This window comes from Carassius carassius, chromosome 29, assembly GCF_963082965.1.
Source record: "Carassius carassius chromosome 29, fCarCar2.1, whole genome shotgun sequence".
Lineage (NCBI taxonomy): Eukaryota > Metazoa > Chordata > Actinopteri > Cypriniformes > Cyprinidae > Carassius > Carassius carassius.
The window spans coordinates 28,776,099-28,799,238 of NC_081783.1; the positions used below are offsets into that span (position 1 = coordinate 28,776,099).

The following is a 23,140-nucleotide window of genomic DNA, read 5'->3' on the forward strand; positions in this document are numbered from 1 at the left end:
GGACCAAGGCCACAGCCATAACAGCTGCCCACGGTGGAGCCCATGGTGGGAGGAGCCATGGAGGAGGGATGGCCGCAGACTCCAGGGGGTCGACCAATGACGGCGGAGCAGGTGGAGGAGGAGCCCAAGGCACAACAAAGCCAGAGCAACCGAGGACCAAGGTGGATCTAGCAGGAGGAAGGAGCCCAACAGAGCCGGTGATATGGAGTGATGTGGCACAGCCAGAGGAGAGGAGTCCAATGGCAGTATTGGGTTGATGCCCGACCAAGGCGGGGCTGGAGGGATGAGGGAGTCTGGTGGAGCTGATGGATTGACAGGTGACGGTGGAGGTGAGCGAGCTAGGGGCCAAGGTGGAGCCACTGGGTCTACGGGCCGAGGCAGAGTCCAGGCCCCGGAGGCTGGAGGCGAAGGTGAGGGATACTCCAACCCCAGCGACACTGGTAGAGGACAAACCAATGATGGTGGGCTGCTGGGTGGGAGGCCAGGCATTTTCAAAGGCACTGGAGGGCACTTTTGAGGAGTGGGCACTGAAGGATCAAAAGCCCCCTCATGGCTGAACGAGGGAACCAAGGACGAAGGAGGGCTGGACGGGACCAGCAGAGATGCCACTCACACTGCTCACACCATCCGCGGCTTTCTTCCTCATGGTGGGCTCTGTAGCCGGGTCTTGCACCTGGTCTGATGGGTTGAGCTCAACTTCTGGGGCGATCCTCTGCTCAGTCGCTTGACTTTGTTCTGGCTCATGGATCGCTCTATGAAATGGCTCTCCAGCATCGGTGGGCTTGGGCTTATGCTCTGTGCCGCGGGGACATGGGGGGCTGAGCTTTGGTTCAGGAGAGGAACTGGCGTTCAGCCCGTGGAACGGAGATCCATTTCTCAAAAAGGTGGCAAAAAGAAATCTAAAACAAAACAGAGGGGAAACACAATAAACTGTATTTAGGTCAGTTCTTCTGTCACAATTCACTTAGGACAGCATAACACAAGGAAACAGTGTTCTTGAATATCACTGTCTTAAATAATCCAATAACAAGGGGAATGTAGGAGATAAAGGAACTCATGGAAAGATGTTCAGAACCGACAAACACAAACTGAAATGACTGATGCTTTTAAACACAGGATAATTATGGAAGAACAAGACACACATGGAATCAAAATTATAGAGTCTTTTTTTTTAGAAATCAGTAAAATTGTACAATTACATAAAAAAGTCACTATTTTTGATATACTAAAGTACAGCAAAATATTGCTACTAAATGATGAGTGTAATACAAAATAATAACAAAAAAATTGTTTCCTATAAAGTTTGTAAATCTCTCTAAATTACATTACATGCTGCATAGAATGTGGAGCATTCAAATTCTAATAAACACAGATGATGTCATTGCAGTATTTGCAAAGTATTTGCTAATCTTTCCTTAGAAAGCCATGTTTCTAGCATTTGTAAAACTGCATTTTTCCATCTCAAAAATATATCTTAAATTACGACCTATGCTCTCAATGTCAAATGCAGAAATCTTAATCCATGCGTCTATGACCTCAAGGTTAGATTATTGTAATGCTTTATTGGGTGGTTGTTCTGCATGCTTAATAAACAAACTCCAGCTAGTCCAAAATGTAGCAGCTATAGTTCTTACTAGAACCAGGAAGTATGACCATATTAGTTTGGTTCTGACAACACTGCACTGGCTCCCTAATAAACATCATATAGATTTTAAAATCTTGCTTATTACTTACAAAGTCCAGAACGGTTTATCACCTCAGTATTTGAACAAGCTCTTGTTACATTATAATCACCCATGTCTGCTGCATTCTCTGGCAACTTGATAATACCTAGAATATCAAAGACAACTGCGGGCGGCAGATCCTTCTCCTATTTAGCGCCTAAATTCTGGAATAACCTACCTAACATTGTTTGGGAGGCAGACACACTCTTGCAGTTCAAATCTAGATTAAAGACCCATCTCTTTAACCTGGTTTACACATTAATACACTTCTTATATCCAAATCCGATATATTTTAAGTCTGCATTAATTAGGTAAACCGGAACCGGGAACAGTTCCCATAACACCTGATGTACTTGTTACATCGTTAAAAGAATGGCATCTACGATAATATTAGTCTGTTTCTCTCTTATTCTGGATCAGCACCTAGAAAGGACCTCTACAGCCCTGGAAGAGGTCCTTTCTAGGTGCTGATCCACCATCTGGTCTGGATACGTACTAATTTTTAATTAGAGGAGACCAGGACAACTAGATGAGCCCCAGATACAGATCCCCTGTAAAGACCTTGTCTCAGACGAGCACTGGGACAATATCACGGGAAAGAGATGATTCTTCTGCATAATCTGACTTTGCTGCAGCCTGGAATTTAACTGCTGGTTTCGTCTGGTCAGAGGAGAACTGGCCCCCCAACTGAGCCTGGTTTCTCCCAAGGTTTTTTCTCCATTCTGTCACCGATGGAGTTTTGGTTTCTTGCCGTTGTCGTCTCTGGCTTGCTTAGTTGGGGACACTTTGATTGCAAATGATTGCACGGATACTATTTAAACTGAACTGAGCTGCATGATGACATCACTGAATTCAATGATGAACTGTCTTTGACTGTTATTTTGTATTATTGACACACTGTTTTCCTAATTAATGTTCTTCAGTTCCTTATATACAGTAGCACTATATAAATAAAGGTGACTTGACTTGACTTTTGGTCTTCCTTTTTTAAATTAATTTACATATTGAATTATTGTGATTTATCTTTTCTTTCTTACATACTTTAGTCATTAATTTAGCATGTTACTATCAGCCTCTCTCCATTTCTCTCTCGAACACTATATTTTACCTAACATTTGAACACTCTTTTGCTGCCTTGCAAGCACAGATATTTCCTTTGGGAAATGCAAATCCAGTTTTTTTTATTGTAATTATTATTTATTATTCTGTTTTGTTTACTTCTATGGTACTATCCAATATCATTTTCTACTTCAGCCCCCAAGAAATGAAACCCTAACCACTCACTGTAAGGAAGAGCAATTATATAGTCCCTGCTATGCCATTTAACATCATTTTCCTAAAACAATCAAACTGATTTTGCAGTTATTGCTCTCAAGTCCAAATCCCAGCTCTGCATGTTTTAGCTAAAGGTCACGCCTGAGCTGTAATGACCCAGCAGTCTGATGTTTGGTTTTATTGAACCTCTGGACTGAATGCTTTGTGATTGCTTTCACTTGGGCTCATGTGCTGGGCTCTCTCTGTCAGACCCGTGTGAATAGGTTATGTCTGTGGGCGAGCACAGGGTCACTCTGGTCTGTCTTTGCCCGTCACGACGGGGTGAAAACTACCCTCAAGGACACCAAATCTCTTTCTGGCTGGCCAACACAAAGGTGACAGAGCTAGAGGTGGGATCAATGTACCAGCGGGGGGAGGAAGATTACAAAGTGAACACAGGAATCCTCGGGTATTTACTTCACATTAACTGTAATCCAGCCCCATAATGCCTCTCAGAAATCAGCCCACCTTCATCTGTCTATGTTAGATGCTGGGATTTCAGTAATCTGCTGCTGTGAAATGTTACAGTTGTTGAATATTGTCATTTAAAGTGCTCATATTATGTTCAATTACAAGTTCATAATTTTATATTTGGGCTAGAATACATTTAGATGATTTACAGATCAGAAAGGACTTTATTTTTGTAATTCTATACACTGCAGCAGCATTTCTTTTCACCCACTGCCTGTAACACTCTTGTTTTAGCTCCTGTCTCTATAAACACCCAACTCTGTCTGCTCCAGCCCAGTCTGTTGTGATTGGTCAAACCTTTAAAGTGTGTGTTTGAAATGTTATCGCTATTACCATATTTAGGTTTTGTCTTCTGAGGCTTCATGAGCAGTTGTAAACAATAACTATGGCATCTCTATAGTATGTCCATACAATGTTATTTGCCCTTGCAGTGAAAAAACAAAAACAAAAGACAGCATCTTCTCAACATACCCAACTGTTGTTGAGCTAATGATCAATTTTTAACCAGATCAGGACCAGTTGGCTTGCTTCAAAACATACTTGACCAGCTTATGCTGTTTTTTGTTTGTATGTTTGTTTGAACAAAAAAAAGCAAAAAAAAAAAAAAAAAAAAAAAAGCAAAATCACCTAACATCAAAGAACACTGGTTATTTCAAGGACTGATTCACATGAAATGTTAATTCTATCATGTCTTCTGTTAGCGCTAGTGTTCTATGCCATGTGTGCGTCAGGTCTCGGTCTGGACCCTTTGAATGAAATCGTGTCATTAGACCCTGGCTGTGTCCACATCAAGGTTGTAGAGTGGTCCTGCTGGCCCGCAGGCTGTGAAGTTCATCGTGATCTCTGTTCTTCCGCCAGTTCTCACTCAGGTGTGAGGAGCCTGTAGCAGTATTTGTTTGTGGGACAGGACTGATAACCTCACTGGCTCCGAAAGCCTTCAGTGGATCCAAAAGTCAAGGGCATTATGGCAAAAGAGCATCAGAGAAGATACGGCTGCATCATTAGATTACAGTCCTTTATGTTTTTGGGGAAGTGTTAAAGGTTGGCCAAAAATGAAAAATTCTGTCATTATCATCTCACCCTTATGTTGGTTCATATCTATAGGAGGTTGTCTTTTCTGTGGAATAAGAAAGGACATGGAATATTCTAACTGAAGAATATTCACATCAGAAATCATTAAGTCGAGCGAACAAAAAAGGTCTCTAAAAGTACTGCAAGTATTCCAAATTAGTGTGCTGTAATCCATTTATCTCACACTGGGTAACACATTATTTCAATTCCACTTCAAGCATTCTATTAACTATAACCCTGCAACTACCTGTACATGTAAACTAACTGAATGTCCTGAATGAGCAAATAACTAATGAACTGTAATACATTTGCAACTCTCATTAGAGTATCAGTAGACCCTTAGGGTTAGGGTTGGTAGAATAAATTGACATACAGTACTTGCAGAGATGCTTAGTCAGTTGAATGTGTGTTGGTGGTGCATCAAAATAAACTGTGAGCAGATATTAAGCAGACAGTATACTAATACATAAAACTTTAATGTCTACTTTTTGGTATGTAGTTGCTGTTACTTATAGTTAGTCGAATCTTTAATGTGGACTATCAAAATAATCTATTACCCTAGACTGTTAAATAAATATTTGTTATGTTTATGGTGCTTTTTGTTGTCTTTTGGACTTGACAGTGCCTAGTCACTATCTACTCCTTTACGAAGAATTGAGGGTTTAGTAAATGGTGTGACAAGATGTCCATTTTTGGGTGAACATGTTGTTCTGTCTAGAATGGTGCAATCGCTCAACTTATTGCTCATTGCTCATTACTGCTTTCTCCATGCACTTTCCTTCATGATCTTCAGTTCAGGTACACTATTATATTATATCCATTTCATAGCATGATATGAATTTGCAGTATTGCTGCTGTCAAAATTGACCAGCATTCACAAGCAGTCATTCTTCACCTGAATTTTAATAGATGGAAAAAAGGTGGCAAAATTATTGTTATTATTATTTTTAATTTGTACAAAAGTTGCCATAGCTTACTAATACAGAATGAATGAGTAGAACAAACAAGAAACATCTGTAAAAAGAGCTTTTTGGTAACATATTATTTTCATGGTTCCATGGACCATACTGCCTAGAGTATAAGTCATTTCATGTCAGCTAGCAGCCATTAGAGTATTAGTACCCTAATTAGAGTACCCTAACCCAACAATCTACTTATACTCCACTAGAACTCTAATGATATTTTCATTGATAGTGACATAGAATAAAATTAATTTGGAAGTGAGCATTACTATCACTTAAAAATCTGTCTTTTAAGTGCATATGTGTTTACCCTGCACAAAACATGTGTCTTATGTTAGAACTTACCTTGGGGTTTAAATGAATCATGAGGACACATCACCCAGGATCATAAACAGCAAAATTATGACCATGAAGTGAACATCGTCTGTACGCTTCACTTATGGCCACAGTTGAAAGGGAGAGGTGAAGGTTGCAGGGTCAGATCGGGTCAGTCACCGGCACCAGGGCAGTGACACCCTTTGTGCATGCGTAGGAAGTCAGAGACATGTAGAGGTTTGTCTATGTGTATTCCTGTTGGCCAGCGTACAGTAGCAAGCCACATCAAAGACTGTCAGCCGCTGCATGTGGAAACATCCATCAGTGTTGAGCGCCTTTGTCAGTTAAGACAGTGTAAATGGAGAGAGGAGCTCACCTGAGGGACGTTATAAGGCCCCTGCGCTCTTCTTACATGAATTGTAAACTGTTATTGATTCTCTTTCCTGTAGGTTGTGGCACTCGGAAAGAACAGTCGGGGCTACCATTATGTTATTGCCAATCTGGTAAGTTTCAGCACCTCTGTACTCTAAACTAAATCAGAGACATTTTCAGAAATAATGGCAATTCAAAGACAAATAACAATGTTCAAGAAGATGAAAAGATACTCATCCACTACAAAACATGCAACAAAGTGTAATATATGTATACATTACTGTTTTTTGTCAGTTTTATATGATTTTCAACAAAATGTAATAAAAAAGAGAGTGTAAGTGTAATCTGTAAAAAGTAACAAATACTTTTATATATTTCTACACACTTTTTATACACAAGTGTCATTTTTTTTAATCCTAAAGTAATATATTTGAATCATAAATATCGGTTTTCTGATGGTTCTACCAATTTACCATTACAACACTAATTTCAATATACCACAAGTAACACCAGTGATTTTCCCCTTTTAGGTTTTGAAGCAGAAACACTGTTTTGAATCCATTTTCACATGATGGTTGTTATATTTTCAACATCTCATGGATGCTAAGCTTGCTTCTTTTCCATGATCTCTTTCCTCAGGGCTTTACCAACATCAGCTTGGACAAGGTCTTTCTCGGCGGAGCAAACATTAGTGGCTTCCAGATTATCAATCCTGAAAACACAGTTGTTCAACAGTTTCTCCAGAGATGGGACCGTCTAGATGAAAGAGAGTTTCCTGAAGCTAGAAATACTCCGCTGAAGGTCTGAAACTACTTATAAACATACATCCATCTTTGGTGTCTCTTCTTCCTCTTCTGATCTTTGACTTTTTCTTTCATTGCCCATTTTCTCTATTTTCCTTCCTTGCAACAGTCGATATACTGACATTCAGTCCAAGGTGCTATTAAAACTGGGGCTTAATTGACATCTAATTAAACAATGATCATGAGATCAATTGATTTTAAATGCTGTTTTAATTAAGCTTTTAGTTAGTGGATGGGTGGGTAAGAAATTATCACACTCTCGTCAAACTGGCAAGCAGGTTTAAAAACACCAGAATGTTGTAAAAATGTCCAAAAAAAAAAACCAAGGGAACATTTTAATTATATTTTGCTTTTAGAAGCCCAGTACATATTTTGCACTGTGTCATTGTTTCTATGAAAATTAAGTATATTTCACGCAATAGTCTCCTTATTTTAAAAGACAACATTTTCTTTTTCATTAATTTCGCAGTTGCAGCCATTGTCCAAGTCTTTTCCAAAACAGTATTTTAATGAAGGCATCAAAAAGCATTTTGAATTGAGAATGTAAATGCACAATATCTCCTTTGATGTTACCTTTGTTATATTTTAGTCGCTACATTCCTCACTACAGTCGTTTGAAGAAATACAAAACAATACAATAGCGCATCTCATGGCAAATTAGCAGATGCCAGCTCATTCTCTTTTCTTGGTTGAAATGGGATGTAATTACAGGTTACACCCATGAACAACAATAGCAGCAAAACCCTGTAGAGTCTCACATAAACTAAACATTTTACATATCTCTGTAATTAGAAACCTTGTTAACACTCTTTACATAGCAAGAAACAATGCACAAGCTACATCCCTGAAGTGTGTAGTCTTTTGTTGCATTTGCCAGCTATGATTACATGCAGTAATACATCACAATTATCCTTCATTATGTACATCAACATGCGCTTGTAGACCTGGAAGAGGGCAGCTTATTTTAACCCTCTTCGAAATGTTTACTTACAGATAATGTGTTTGCTTATTTTACACTGCTCTAACAAATAACTGTTAATGTGAGGTGCTTAATGGTTGTTGTGCACAGTACACTTCAGCACTGTCTTATGATGCTATCCTGGTAATTGCGGAGGCATTCCGATACCTACGACGCCAGCGAGTAGACGTGTCCAGGCGAGGCAGTGCAGGCGATTGCCTGGCTAACCCTGCGGTCCCTTGGAGCCAAGGCATCGACATTGAACGAGCTCTCAAAATGGTAAAACATCTATCTTTTCTTTTGCTCATGCAAGATTCTGATTGCTTAAGCTTGTATGAAAATGAGAATAACCATTTGTAATCTCTCAATGTGTAATTCAGATTGTCAGAGTGAGCACTTTGAAATGAATTATGCCTCTGTATGATTCATATGCTCTACTCTACCACATACGAGTTTATTCTTAAATGTCATACAGTACATCATTGTTATTTTGCTGGTTTCTTTGTTTCTGGCAGGTCCAGGTGCAAGGGATGACTGGCAATATCCAGTTTGACAGCTTTGGCCGCAGATCAAACTACACTATTGATGTTTACGAAATGAAAACAGGGGGCCCAAGAAAAGTAAGTCATCAGTAAATTTGTCCATTTTTTTGGGTGAGCTTTGTAAATTCAGTGTAAGAACCCAAACCAGGATACATTTAAACACATACAGTACATTCACATTTAAAATGTATAGTTATTCTCAATAGAGAAAATAGACCAACAATACTGGTGACTCATCTTGCAATTGACTTACTGTAGCAACAATTAAGTCAAGACATATCAGGTAAATTGAATAAAAACCTCCCCAGTTAATTAACAAAAGTACATTTTGTTTAAAAGTTATGTAAATTTAGCATTATCTACTTAATAATGCACTAATATGCATACATGGCTCAGAATTCTTGTTTCATTTTGTGTACTTACCGTGTAAGAGCTAAATGTATTTAAAGAGAGGATTTTGGATCTCTTTTTATCACTCCATAAATCAAAAAAACACTGACAACAGCCAGAAAAATAAAAACATTTTCACCATAGAAATAAAATGTTCTATAAATCAAGCAAATGATATATGAGCAAACCATCTGTAAAAACCTTCAGAATATAGATAGAAAAGAAAACTGTGAAGTCTGCTGTATGTAAGTGTTACTGAAGAGATGTTGATAGATAGGTAGGAAGGGATGAAGGAAGGAAGGAAGAATTCACAATAGTGCAATGTTTGAATAGGATCTTTCCTAGGTCGCAAAAAGTAGTAGCTGGACAAGACCTTTAATATGTCTTAACTTCTAATTTCAATAAGAAATATATCACAGAAAATAAAACTGTGCTCATCAAACTGTATTCATCTTTAAAACCGCCATCCCCATTTAAAACAGTTTACTACCTACCACTTACAGCAGCTTGAATCAACATAACCAGTATTCATCAGTCTTCTTGTGAGCTAATAGAAACTGCCCTTTGTAACATAGCATTCCAGCAACAATCGCCACGGATGAGAGTAGATTAGCCTAAGGTTAGATGGGGTCAGTGTCTGTAAGGAGAAGTGCATTGACAGTGGCTGTCAGAAGTGATGTACAAGACTGTGTTGGACCTCTCTGCAATGTCACCTCGATGATTCCCTAGTGGCTAGTGCTATTGCTAACTGTTCTGACACATGTCACTCAGCCGCTAAACAACTCCAACATATAGCAAAGAGGAAACATACAGCGCACTCTTGTGAAAACAGAATGTGTAAATCATTAAAACCTAACCAAGTTTAGTTTTTGTTGAGCAGAATTACATCCAAGAGTAACTTTCAGCTTCTGCATGCCTGAAAATTCCACCATACGCATTTTTTAAATATATATATTTAACAAATGTCAGCCAAGAATTTGCCTTTTTTCGTTTAACTCCAGGCAATAACAGCCGCAGCACGGAGACCTAATACTTTTTTAATGAACACAGTCTTATGAGAGTACACATCCACAACAGCCTCCTTAGCCGAACAGAATGGCTGGGGGGGGGGGGGGTTGTTAGTTAGCGTTAATGCAGTAAAAATGTCTGCTGTTTGATAATAACGCAAATATTTTTCCTTTGCAGATCGGATACTGGAACGAGTTTGAGCGCTTTGTTAATATAATGGATCAGCAGTACACCAACGATTCCTCAGTGGAAAACCGAACAATTGTGGTCACTACTATTATGGTACACGCTCCATGACATTTTAAACGTGTCGCATATTCTGCCCATCAGGGTCATGGTGTTGACTCCTAGATTGATACATTCTGTCCTGGGCGGGTAGAAGTACATTTCTTTTGTGTTGCTTTCCATCCACTCTTTACACGTTGAAACAGTCGAACACGAGGAAACGTGATGCATGAGTGTTTCAACTGTATCCGTGTGGGTGTCAAAGCATTTTGATTTTCCATATATCAGTGGCCTGTCGTAGCAGTGACATCACAATAACGGCATTAGGTATGATGGTTTTACATTGACATCATCAAAGTAGACATACAATGTATATCTAGGTAAGACTTGTTTCCACTCATCAAGTAAATGGTCAATGACACATGAGCTACAACAGCAAGCTAACGCTTACCACAACAACAAAGGGTTCGATGGTTTGCCCCGGCAAAGTTAAAGTGTATTTGAGCGAGGCCAGGTATGAGGCCCCTGCACGGATCCACTTTACATTGACCGGAGGACTGTTCAGTGCTAACATATCACTTCATCTCCTGCCGTTAATGACATTAGCTTTAGCATCCGCCTCCAATTGGCAAGGCCAACACGCATTTCTGAGGAATTCAAATCAATGCTCACGACATCATCCCATGTAAAACAGCAATCGCTCGTAATTGTTTTGTTTCACCAAAAACCAAGGTCAGTCTTTCAAATGACTTGAATGTGAGCAATTAAACCAGCAGCTGTCCGTTATTCCATCAGAGGGATTCAGGAGGAAAACAATTGCACAAAAGGATGAGGTGAGAGGTACATTCAGCACAGAACAAACAAACCATTGCTAACCCACTGGCACCCTAATTGTCTCTGACTCTAATGGGATGCATTCTCTCTGTGAGAAGCCATATTGTTTGGTAATAATGATGTGCTTAAAAAAGCAAGCCTCTGCTGCAATGTTTGAAATAGGGGGGCGAAAGGGAGGATAAAACCAGCTTGCGCAAAGTTCAATTCTGTTTGTCGACAAAGTGCTTTTGAGTTTGGATCCTAACAATGTTTTTTTATTTTATTTTATTTTTTAAATGTTTTGCTTTGGTTTGTTTCCCTACTGAAAAGACCATATATTGTGTTTTTGGATGCTGGTCCCCAGCATGGCACGCTGGTATGCTACTGGTGTTCCCTAAACCTGTAAATCAGCCAATATCACTAAAACGGTTATGCTAGTTGTGATGGTCCAACAACTAGACCAAAACAGCAGTAGACACCTATCCATCAAAACCCAGCATAAACCAGACCAAAATGTATGCTGGTATAAGCTGGTCTTTTTAGCAAGGCTACAGTATGTTCAATGTTCTTTCTGTTGGAATGATGAAGGCTTCTGTCGCAAATAGACGCAACGTGCTTGAAATGTGTCTGAACAGAATCAAAACATTGATTCTTCTGCAGTCACTGCCATTTACTTCATGAATCGGATTCCTTCTCACTTCATACGTTCTTGCCTACCTCACCTCTCACCCTCAACTGCCAGTGCATTTCAGACCCCTGGGATATTGCACCACGGCCGTGTGTGTGTGTGTGTGTGTGTGTGTGTGTGTGTGTGTGTGTGTGTGTGTGTGTGTGTGTGTGTGTGTGAGAAAGAGAGAGAGAGAGAGAGAGAGAGAGAGAGAGAGAGAAGCAGAATCAAACCTACTTTGTCTACCTACATAGTCTCCAATGTTGCTTAATGATCTCATTCCCTATTTACACCTGATATCATCCATCTCCAGTGCTTTGATCCCAAGAGGATAGTGCTAAATATAGGTAAACAGAGTCCAGAGATGACCCAGTCATCAGAGGTGCTAATGGGGAATGCATATGGCAGCCACTCAGTGCTACAGTGATGTTTGTGATAAATAACACGTGGTTACTTAATAATACATTTTATTTGTAATGCGCTTTTCTTAGACCCAAAGCGCTACAGTAATAAAGTAATAAATAAAGTAAAACAAAACACCAAAAGCAATACAACAATTCATTATAGAAAGACAGTCTTGAATAAATGTGACTTAATCAACTTTTTAAAATCATCCAACGTTGGTGCATTTCTGACGTGCAGAGGAAGTACATTCCATAGCTTAGGGGCTTTATATGAAAAGGCTCTTTCCCCCTTGGTCTTTAGCTTGCATGATGGCTGGTTAAGTGAAAGAGAGTTAGTAGAGCGAAGAGAGCGTGATGGAATATAAGGGCTGATGAGTTCACAAAGATACTCAGGTGCAGTCCCATGAAGTGCCTTGTATGTTAAAGTATGAATTTTAAAATCAATTCTCGCATTTACGGGAAGCCAGTGTAATTGTGAAAGAACCGGTGTAATGTGTTCACGAGGAGAAGTACAAGTGAGCACACGAGCGGCAGAATTTTGTATATACTGAAGCTTGCTCAACGATTTAGCTGGAAGGCCAGAGAACAAGGCATTACAATAATCTAACCTAGTTGTTATGAAGGCATGTATAAGCCTTTCTGTGTCTGCAAAAGAGAGAAAAGGTCTAAGTCGAGCTATGTTTCTCAGGTGGAAAAATGCAGTTTTAGAGATGTGTTTTATGTGTGCTTCAAATGATAATTGTGAATCAAAAATGACACCAAGATTTCGCACCTGTGAAGTGGGGATTACCGTGCAGGAATCAACAATCAAACTGATCTGCTCGGCCTTACGTGTGGCTGCCACTGTACCAATCCGCATCAGTTCAGTTTTGGAGCCATTCAGCTTCAGGAAGTTGTTATGCATCCAGTTACTGATCTCTGCTAAACAACCACGTAAAGCTATTAATGAGCAATGGACATCAGGACTAGTGGTGATGTAAATCTGCGTATCATCCGCATAGCAGTGATACCCAAGACCATGTTTCCTAATGATCTGCCCAAGTGGAAGCATATAAATATTAAATAATATTGGACCCAGTACTGAACCCTGAGGAACTCCCTGTCGAACAGGCACGGTATCTGATTTATAGTTACCCAAGCCAACAAACTGGGCACGTTTAGTTAAATAAGACCGAAACCAATTGAGGACAGCTCCAGAAAGACCCAACCAATTTTCCAGCCTGTCAAGCAGAAGAGAGTGACATATAGTGTCAAAAGCAGCACTGAGGTCTAACAAGACCAAAATACTGTATGCACCTGAATCCGCTGTGATAAGAAGATCATTTATGACCCTAATTAAAGCGGTTTCAGTACTATGCCCTCTTCTGAACCCAGATTGAAAAGGTTCAAAGAGACTGTTAAGAGCTAGGTGATTATTTAACTGAACAGCCACAACACGCTCAAGAACTTTAGCCAAGAATGGGAGGTTAGAAATCGGCCTGTAATTGGATAAATCAGATACATCACAACCATTCTTCTTAGGGACTGGTGTAATGGCAGCTATTTTTAGTTCTGGAGGAACAATTCCAGAGGTCAATGACAAGTTCACAATTGAAGTCATAAAAGGGCAGATTGATGCAAGGCAGTTCATGATGACCGAGCAGGGAACCGGATCTAAAATACTGGTTGTAGAGTTCATGGACTTCACTGTACTTATAATAAAATCATCTCCGACCATTTCAAAGTTTGAAAAGGTAGTAGTTGGGAAGTTTGAAGGCTGGATATTAACTAGCTCAAGAGGAGTGATGGTATTTAAAGTGCTATATATATCCTCAACCTTACCAGTGAAATAATGAAGAAACTTATTGCACTGTTCAACAGAGGAATGAACAACGGCCTTAGTCGGTTTGAGAAGATTGTCAACAGTCTTAAACAGCGATTTAGTATTTGTTGCAGCGTTACCAATAATGCTTGAATAGTAGCTCTTACGTGCAGTATTCAAAGCAGAATGGTAAGCAGACTGTTGTTCAGTGTAAAGAAGCCTGTGCACCGTCAGGCCAGATTTTTTGTACTGCCGTTCTAATTGTCTTCCGGCAGCTTTCATTAAACGTAAATCCGGGGTAAACCATGGACAGGGTTTCCTAAAAGTAACAAGCCGTTCTCGCACAGGTGCGAACTCATCCAAAAGTGAGGAAAGCATGGAATTATAGTGCTCCACGGAGTTAGTAGTGGGAAGCCCAGAGACAAAAGTCGAAAAAAGAGTGAAGTCCATGTGCTTGATGTTACGGAATTTGATAGTGCGCTCAAAAATAGATCGTGAAGACATAACATTTATGTCAAAAGTAATAAGTCTATGATCACTTATACTCATGTCGATACTATCCAGAGATTGGATACCAACACCAGCAGAACATACCACATCCAATATATGGCCCAGCCTATGGGTCGGAAAAGTAACATGCTGTTTAAAGTCAAAACCATCCAAAATGTCCAAAAAGGTAGCAGTGTTGCCACAGTTTGGATTATCAATATGGAAATTGACATCGCCAGTCAAGACCATAGACGGACAGAGTGGACTAAGAAGTGTCAGCAACTCAGTAAACTCAGAAAAAAATAAAGGATTAGGTTTTGGTGGACGATAAATTAGCAGCACAAGAACAGGTGAAGCACCATTGACTTTAAAAACCAGACATTCAAATGATGAAACAGTAGGAGCATCAATAACATCAATTGATATATTAGATACAAATATTGCAGCCAAGCCACCACCCTTACCCGAAGCTCGAGGCACGTCAATATATTTATATCCAGATGGGGCACACATGTTCAAATTAAGATAGTCATTGTCTTTATGCCAAGTTTCACTGAGACAGAGAATATCAATTTTCCTGTCAAGGATAGTGTCAGTGATAAGTGCCGTTTTATTGTTTATTGACCTCGTGTTGAAGTGAGCGAGTCGCATAGTGCTACAGCACACATTCGCCGCGGGTTTTTGAGAGAGAACCTCTGGATAGCGTAGGTTACTATGGCCGATTCCACGGGAACCCGAAGTACGACGCAGCGAGCGCCTTCGGTTAGACCAAAGTGCAGTGACTCCAGCACCGGCAGTAGAGCGACTCTGACGAGACCCTCTATGATTATAACTAGGCCGGCGGAGGAGCTGCATGGAACGCAAAGTTTGTATGACGCTGATATCTGGACGGTAATGGTGTCCCAGGGACAAAAGATCAGAGAGAGAGTACCTCAGCATGGTGAAGTCCAGAAGTACGGTCCACTGCTTTACGCTGGTTCCTGATAAAATCAGATCGCAAATAATCCAGGTGATCATATGAAGTCGCATGATAACATCCAAGAGTTGTTACACAGCCATTGCACACGGAGAACTTGACGCAACTCCAGTGACTCGTTTGATCCCACACGGAGACAGCAGCAACAGGCAGAGACAGTGCAGGTGAATCACGGCAACCAGATGTGAGCAGCAGCAGATAGACCAGGGGGAAACACTTTAAAACGCTGGCTCAGTAAAGGTAAATATATGGAAATCCAGCAGCAGGTTAAGACTCAGAAGAGTTTAAAATTATTCAGAAGAGTTTAAAATTAATAAACTAATAAAATAATAAACAACTAAAAATACGGCAGGAGAAGTGGCAGCCAAACGTGCGCCAACGTCCTCTCCGAAACCGGGACACCGTTTATTGCAAGTGATTGTGTTGTGCATGTTAATTCCAAGGCCCTTAAAAAACATGGATCCAGACTAATACCAGAGCCCAGATCTAGACCAAGACCCAAGATCCAAGACCCAGACCCAAAACAATAATAATGGGGTGTGTTTCTCAAATTCATCGTTAGATAACTATGGTCATTAGTTCCACTGAACTCTATTGGTAACGACGGTGTCCAGGGAAACGCACCCCTTGATGGTCACTGTTCTACAGAGTTTAATTCCATCCCTGATCAAACCTGCCTAGCTGCAATTTTCAGGTAATCCTGAAGACATAGGTTAGATCAAGGGTGTCCACTCCTGTTCGTTGAGCTAGCTAGACAGCTAGACAGTCACTCAAAGCCATGAGTTTCTTGCAAATTCTCTGTAGTTTAAAAGATACTGTGGCAACTAGAAATTAGGTTGATTATCACCTGTAATATGTGTGCTTGAACCCCTATAAGAACACTACAAATCACACTGCGTGACATGGAACTTATAAACTTGGGTATGACGTGTTTAGACTGTATGATGATTACCACCTATTGACTCGTAAACTACGATGCATGTTACTATAGAAGAAAAAAAATATCATCAGCATGTGCTAGTGGTAAACAAAAAGCATGATGAATCACATTTTAGCAATTGTAGTCTTTATGTATATAAAAAAAAAGTGAGAGCAGCCAAAGAGGAATGCATAATAATTAATAATAATAGTTACTTGCATTTATATAACGCTTTTCTAACCATTTAAAGCACTTAAGAGATTGAGTTAAACAGTTTAATGTTTTAGCGCCATGTCGCATTTATTTCATCACTTTTTTAATGGCTGGCCAGTAATGAGGCTGCAAACACACTGTGCAATGAGCATACTGAATTTCTGACACTGTCATAAAATGATCGCAGGATATCTTTGGTCGCAAGACCGTGACAATGGACATCTTTGAACCTCTTTCACTGTACGACAAAGGATGACCATTTAAGAGCCATGATCACAGAAACTGCCACGATTGTTACACAGTGCCAATCGTTCATCTGGGACAGCCGAAAATTGTGTGTCTTGAGCTTAAGACATGAAAGAATGTGATATCATGTGATATCTTGAGGTCTCAAGACCAAAAGCATGAAATCCAGACTTTAACTGTCAGACTGTACTTCAGGTGTCGACAACAATTTGTCTCAGTTGGCAACCTGTGATTGGATCACCTGAGATTGATGGTAATGTTAGGTGTAAAGAGGGCCTTAGAAATAACCAGTTTGGTCTGACTGTGGCCACATGTGGATCAATGTCCTGCAATCCCCCGTCTGCTTCTTCAGTTGTTCCTCTTGTATGTGTTCCAGTTTGGTGGATTATGTGTGTGAGAGAATGGGTGGGTATGAATGCACAGTCATGATATCCCAGCATGCCTGCATGTCTGTGACTGATAAGATGTCGGTGGGCTCTGGTGCCTGTGACACCGGACAATGAAAGCAATTAGCAAAGATGGTAATAAATGAGCATGTGTTTGATTAACAGGAAGCACCATATGTGATGTTCAAGAAAAACCACATGCATCTGGAAGGCAATGACAAGTATGAAGGCTACTGTGTCGATTTAGCTTCTGAGATTGCCAAACATGTTGGGATTAAGTACAGACTGTCCATAGTCATGGACGGAAAATATGGCGCCCGTGACCCTGAAACCAAGACTTGGAATGGGATGGTGGGTGAACTAGTCTATGGGGTGAGTATTGGATTTGTTTCAAACTCTTCCAGAGAAACTCTAACCTTTCCTTCTGCAGTAGTCTGTTTTATTCATGAACCTTGTATAAACTATATAAAGAGAAATTGCTGTCACATAAGGGTTTGGAAGACGTGAATTGCCTTTATGTCTTTTGTTCATGGGAAAGAGCGTGGGGAAATTGACTGGAAATGTCTGGGTGTCGTTCAACTATAACTGCAGCCAGACAGTGCTGGTGGCAAGACTGTGTTTTAAACATGCTCCTTCCCAGCATGCACTGCTTTAATTCATCACTATGCTGTTGGATCTCAAAGGCCCTTTCACAGTGCGCCCAGGCATCCCGCCATTTTTGCATTTGTCAAAGCGCTCCCCTGCTATAAATGGAGGAAAACCCAGTGAAATCACTTCCAATTCCCTGAGCCGACATTCAAAAAGGAAGACCATATACAAAATGCATGAGGGTTAGGCTACCTCATCTGTTCAATTTCCTTACCATCAGCCAGATAGATTGGCGGGTTTTGATGTGCTAATGTTGGGAATGATACTCAGATTATTCTCAAAATTGGGGGGGGGGGGGTGTAATGCATGTGGAGATAAAAAATCTCACCATCATTGAACCATTGAACATAATAGTGGTCAGACAGTAAGGACAAACATGAGCCACGTTTGACCTTCTGATAAATACATATACTTTTTATTTTGATTTTTTAAAATAAGTCATTACAACAATTTAAGTCCCCTTGTTTATAGTCTAATATTTAGTTAAATGCTGTTCTTCATTATATAGCATGTTTTTATTACTAATTTCGAGTTGAAGTTTAATACTCACCCTATCTGAGATCCTCAGTAATTCTGGCAAAGATTTCTCTCATTGGAAAAAGATTGAATCTGATAGTTTATATATATATATATATATATATATATATATATATATATATATATATATATATATATATATATATATAAATGCTCTCTTGAATAGCACAAATGTAGCATTTTCTTAATACCATGTTCAAAACTATATCTTGACTTTAAATTATGAGTAGCTTGTATCTTAGGAAGCTAAACTTTCAGAATAACACTGATTGATACTGTAATCATGTAATCATATTATAATCATAATATCCACCTATGTCATCTGTTGAAGTTTACAGACAGTAGCGACAGCTCTGTCTAAACAATGAGTGAATTCCTCTGCTTTTATAATGCTAAGGTTTTCATGGATTAGTTTTTTCGCTACTAGCCAGAAGCAGATAAAAACATAAATGTGATTCCTCTGGAATTGTCTAAATGACATCTAAGTGGCAATGTTATTTAATCTCACTTTTTTTTCTTTCACAGTTTATTAACCACATTTCTTATCAATTGGATTTTACCTGAGCGCATTTGTGCAATACGTAGATAATTTCAGAGCTTAAAAGATCACATGCAAGTATTTATCTAGCATGCAGGAGACACTGAGAGTTTTGAGGCGTATTTCTTCCTTGCTGATAAATCACTTCTGGTAGACTCTTAATTAGCTATTTATATGCAAATGATTATATGATTTATTGAGACAGTACACCGAAGTTCCATTCACTACAACCACAAGATAAAAGGATATTTATATTTGCACAGGCTTTTATAACCAGCGTTCACCTGCATAGTTGCCATGACCTTACACTTCCTGATTGCATAACTAATGTCCTCCTGGCTGAGGACACATATGAGATAAAATTTTTCAATGCCTTTTTATTATACACTCATGCTAGAGTGCCTCTGAGGATTATGGGAAGTGGGAAGCAGCTGTGCCTCATATCTGCAGCTCCCACAGCAACATTATGTGAAGCATGAGAAGGGAAGCATTTTAAAAACATTTTCCAACAAAGTCTCCTGCTCGTTGCGATTACACTCTGTTTGTCGGCTGATACAGTGGCGTAGGGGTCACAGAAATTAGCAAGACTCTTGCAATCTAGTCAAGCGAACGCTCAGCTGTCACTTCTGTGCTACACAGCCAAAAAGCCTTTTCTGTTACGCCTCGCATGTGCTTCTCTGAGGCAGTGAAAGTTCTGCCTCTGTGAATGTCCTTTTTCTAGCTTCCTTCCCCACACCGAGGCCTGAGAAAACACTAAATGACCCCCTTTGAGCTCTAGATGTAATTCTCTGTGACGAATTGATCTGATTGATTCGTCCAAATGGGAATGGAAAGTTTCAGGTTCAAAATGCCTCATGGAAAACATCTGATTACCTACAGAAAATAATTTAGAGTCGAATTGAAATCATTTGTACAAATTTGTATTTAAAATCCAATGCATGGAAGGTAGACTAGGGCACTATTAGCCCTATTTATTGAGAGAGTATTTTCAGGCATAGTTACTTTTTTCATTTATTTACTATGGAAGTCATTTCTGACTGCAAGACCATTTGTCCTTTTCAATTATGTCCATGTTTTTTATTTTATTATTATTATGATTATTTTGTTCATATAGCAAGCTTTACAAAAAATAATGTTTCAAACCATTCTGATTCATGATTTCAGGTGTAATAAACTGAGTGTAATAAACGCTGAGAGCTTAAAGTAAATTTGCAACTAAACCTGCCAAAACTTGTTTGTGATGAACAAATGCCTTGATAACATCTGTTAATCCATTTAGCAGTGCATGTTTATTGTACTGGTGCTTGTTCAGCACTAACACGTTTGGTTCATGTCCCTGTTTCCAGAGAGCAGATATAGCTGTCGCACCATTAACAATCACGCTAGTGCGAGAGGAAGTCATTGACTTTTCGAAGCCCTTCATGAGTTTGGGTATCTCCATTATGATCAAGAAACCTCAGAAGTCCAAGCCGGGTGTGTTCTCCTTCCTGGACCCCCTGGCATATGAGATATGGATGTGTATCGTTTTCGCCTACATCGGCGTCAGCGTGGTGCTGTTCCTCGTGAGCCGCTTCAGTCCCTACGAGTGGCACCTGGATGAGACTGATGAAGCCAAAGACCCCCAGACCCCTCCAGACCCGCCTAATGACTTTGGGATTTTTAACAGCCTGTGGTTCTCTCTAGGGGCCTTCATGCAGCAGGGCTGTGATATCTCACCAAGGTTGGTGCCTCATCGCTGGGTCACTTTATGGCCATAAAAAGTCCATATTGCATACAGTAGATGACAATTTATCACTGGTTTAGATACACTGTGGTCCTTAGAGCAGATACCTGTATAACTGGAAACCATTTCAGATTTTCAATATGGCCTCGAATCAGATTATAATCTGTGATTTTATCATCCATCCATCCATCCATCCATCCAAAAAAAAAAAAAAAACTGTAAAACTTTGAGAAAAAATTGGGGGGGGGGGGGGGTTCATTATTCATTCATTTTACATTTTTGCATGTAACGTTACAGTCAAGCAGTGCTGGGTAGCAATGAAACTGATTACATGTAATCTGTATTATATAATCAGGATCCAAAAATTAAGTACTTATTTAGATTATATTGCAATTTACAACAGTTGTAATCAGACTACAGTAAAAAAAATATATATATATATATTATTCATATTAACATATTATTCAAATGGTCACATGACATACAGGTAAATAGGTATAATATTCCATGATTTTTATTAAGTGATTTGTTTTGATTGTTCAAATAAAAAAAATAAAATAAAAGATTATTTTAATTGTAATATTTTTTATGATTTTATTAATAGTTAGCTTTTCAGAAACTCACAACTCGCAAACCCCCTGCATTTCTTCATAAATCCTATTTTGGAACATTTTGACATAATATAATGTTTAATTAGAATGAATGAAGTACTGTATATATATATATATATATATATATATATATATATATATATATCTCAGTATGGTTAGATTATCATATTTAAATCAATGTGATAAAACAGTTAAGTCAAAATAAATCTAAAAGTAATCAAAAAGTAGTCCAATTATATTACCTGCAATGTGTAACGATTACGTTACTTACTAATTTTTTGTAAGTAAATCTATCCAGCACTGCTGACAAGCACATTAAAATACATCACAGCTCTAGTCTTGATGGTAATTCCAGTTTTTCACGTTTGAAAGATAATGCCGACACAACTCCAGTTTTAATTTGCTCTATTGTAAAGGATTAGCTGAGCAACATATTCTCATTTCACTCTTTTTATGTATTTCTCATTTACCTGATTCATTTATTGTTTGAGAAGTCCTGCTGCAGCACTTCATGGGCATCTGTGATGGAGATGTAGGATTATTCACATTGTTCCTCCATTTAACAGCTGGAAGTTGATTAATAATGACTCCATTGTGCAGCTCGCTGTCATAGATCATTTTTGCAATATTAATCTCTCATATTCCCCTGTGCTGGCTGACAATTGTGTATTCAATAAAAATGACTCAGCAACACCCAAAAAACAATACAATAAAATGAAAGGATTAAATGTTAATTTATCATAACATATATCAATTTATCATATATCAATAAATTATTTGGTAACTTTTTACTTAAAGCCTTTGTTTAGAACGTATTATAAAGGTATGCATAATTGTAATGCATTATATATTTTAATAAAAGCTAAATTAAAATGCACGACATCATTTGAATGTTTGTTTGTCATGTGTTTTAATGCATTAATCTTTCTTCAAGGTGTGACAATGAAGTAGTATAATATATTACAACTGTGGTTACAGTTATTAATGACATCACACAGTGATTATAAGGTTTATTACAAGGCATAATTAATGCATTAAAACTACCTTTTATAATGCATTATATAGAAAGGCTTTAAGTAAAGTGTTACCAGTAATGTTCATCAGTTTATCATATAGCAATCTAGTCTGAGGCCATATTGAAAATGACTGAACAATGCAAACCCACATATGGAAAAATTATAAATAGCATTTGGCCTGGTCTGTTAAACCGTAGTTATGTGGAACACTGTGGATTGGATATATTTCAAATGGGTCCATGTTATTAAAAACCAATGTTAATCTAAAATGTAATCATTATATTTCTTAAGTCCATAAGAGTTTCTACTTGTTATTTGCACTCTGTACATATATTTCACAAACCTGCATGGTTGAAAGAGCACGTAGTCTACAGAAGGGCAAACCGCCTTACATTCAGCCCAAGGCAAAAACACTTTAGAGGACATAATACAATCATTGATCCCATATGTTATTTGATTATGCTAATATATTGTCTAGGCAACAGTCAATAAATGCGCAGCTGGAAAATAAGCTTTGAGCTAATGTGACTCAAACTTCTGCAAGATCAGAAATTAGACACTAACTCAATATATATATGTGTGTGAATATTGCCGAAAATTGCTTGTCTATGTGGCTAAATGGAAGCTCAGGATGCAAGTCATGTGTTCAAGTGGGTAAACAAAAAAAACAGTGCCGGATTATTTGATACAGCAGATTTAATGTATTGAAGCCTGAAAGCCAGTATTTGTGTATTTGTGCATCAGGTCCTTATCGGGCAGAATAGTGGGAGGCGTCTGGTGGTTCTTCACCCTCATCATAATCTCGTCCTACACGGCTAACCTAGCTGCTTTCCTCACAGTTGAGAGGATGGTATCTCCCATAGAGAGCGCTGAAGATCTAGCCAAACAAACAGAGATCGCATACGGGACCTTGGACTCAGGATCAACCAAAGAGTTCTTTAGGGTGAGTCTCCTACCCCTTGAGAGAGTAACATTTCTGCATTGATCTTCAGTTGAAA

The 23,140-nt window shown here is 38.9% G+C and overlaps 1 protein-coding gene across 3 annotated transcripts in view; it reads left to right on the forward strand.

Annotated features, from left to right (window-relative positions):
- Positions 1-23,140, forward strand: part of LOC132110002 (glutamate receptor 3) — a 143,667-nt gene that overhangs the window by 92,610 nt on the left and 27,917 nt on the right. For all 3 annotated transcript variants that reach the window (XR_009424574.1, XM_059516530.1, XM_059516529.1), the window contains exons 5-12: positions 6,307-6,360; positions 6,869-7,030; positions 8,102-8,269; positions 8,506-8,610; positions 10,108-10,212; positions 17,235-17,441; positions 20,139-20,512; positions 22,887-23,085. Coding sequence is in view for 2 of the 3 variants with exons in the window: in XM_059516530.1 (XP_059372513.1) it covers positions 6,307-6,360; positions 6,869-7,030; positions 8,102-8,269; positions 8,506-8,610; positions 10,108-10,212; positions 17,235-17,441; positions 20,139-20,512; positions 22,887-23,085 (1,374 nt within the window). In the remaining variant the exon portion in view is untranslated. The remainder of the gene's footprint in view (positions 1-6,306; positions 6,361-6,868; positions 7,031-8,101; positions 8,270-8,505; positions 8,611-10,107; positions 10,213-17,234; positions 17,442-20,138; positions 20,513-22,886; positions 23,086-23,140) is intronic.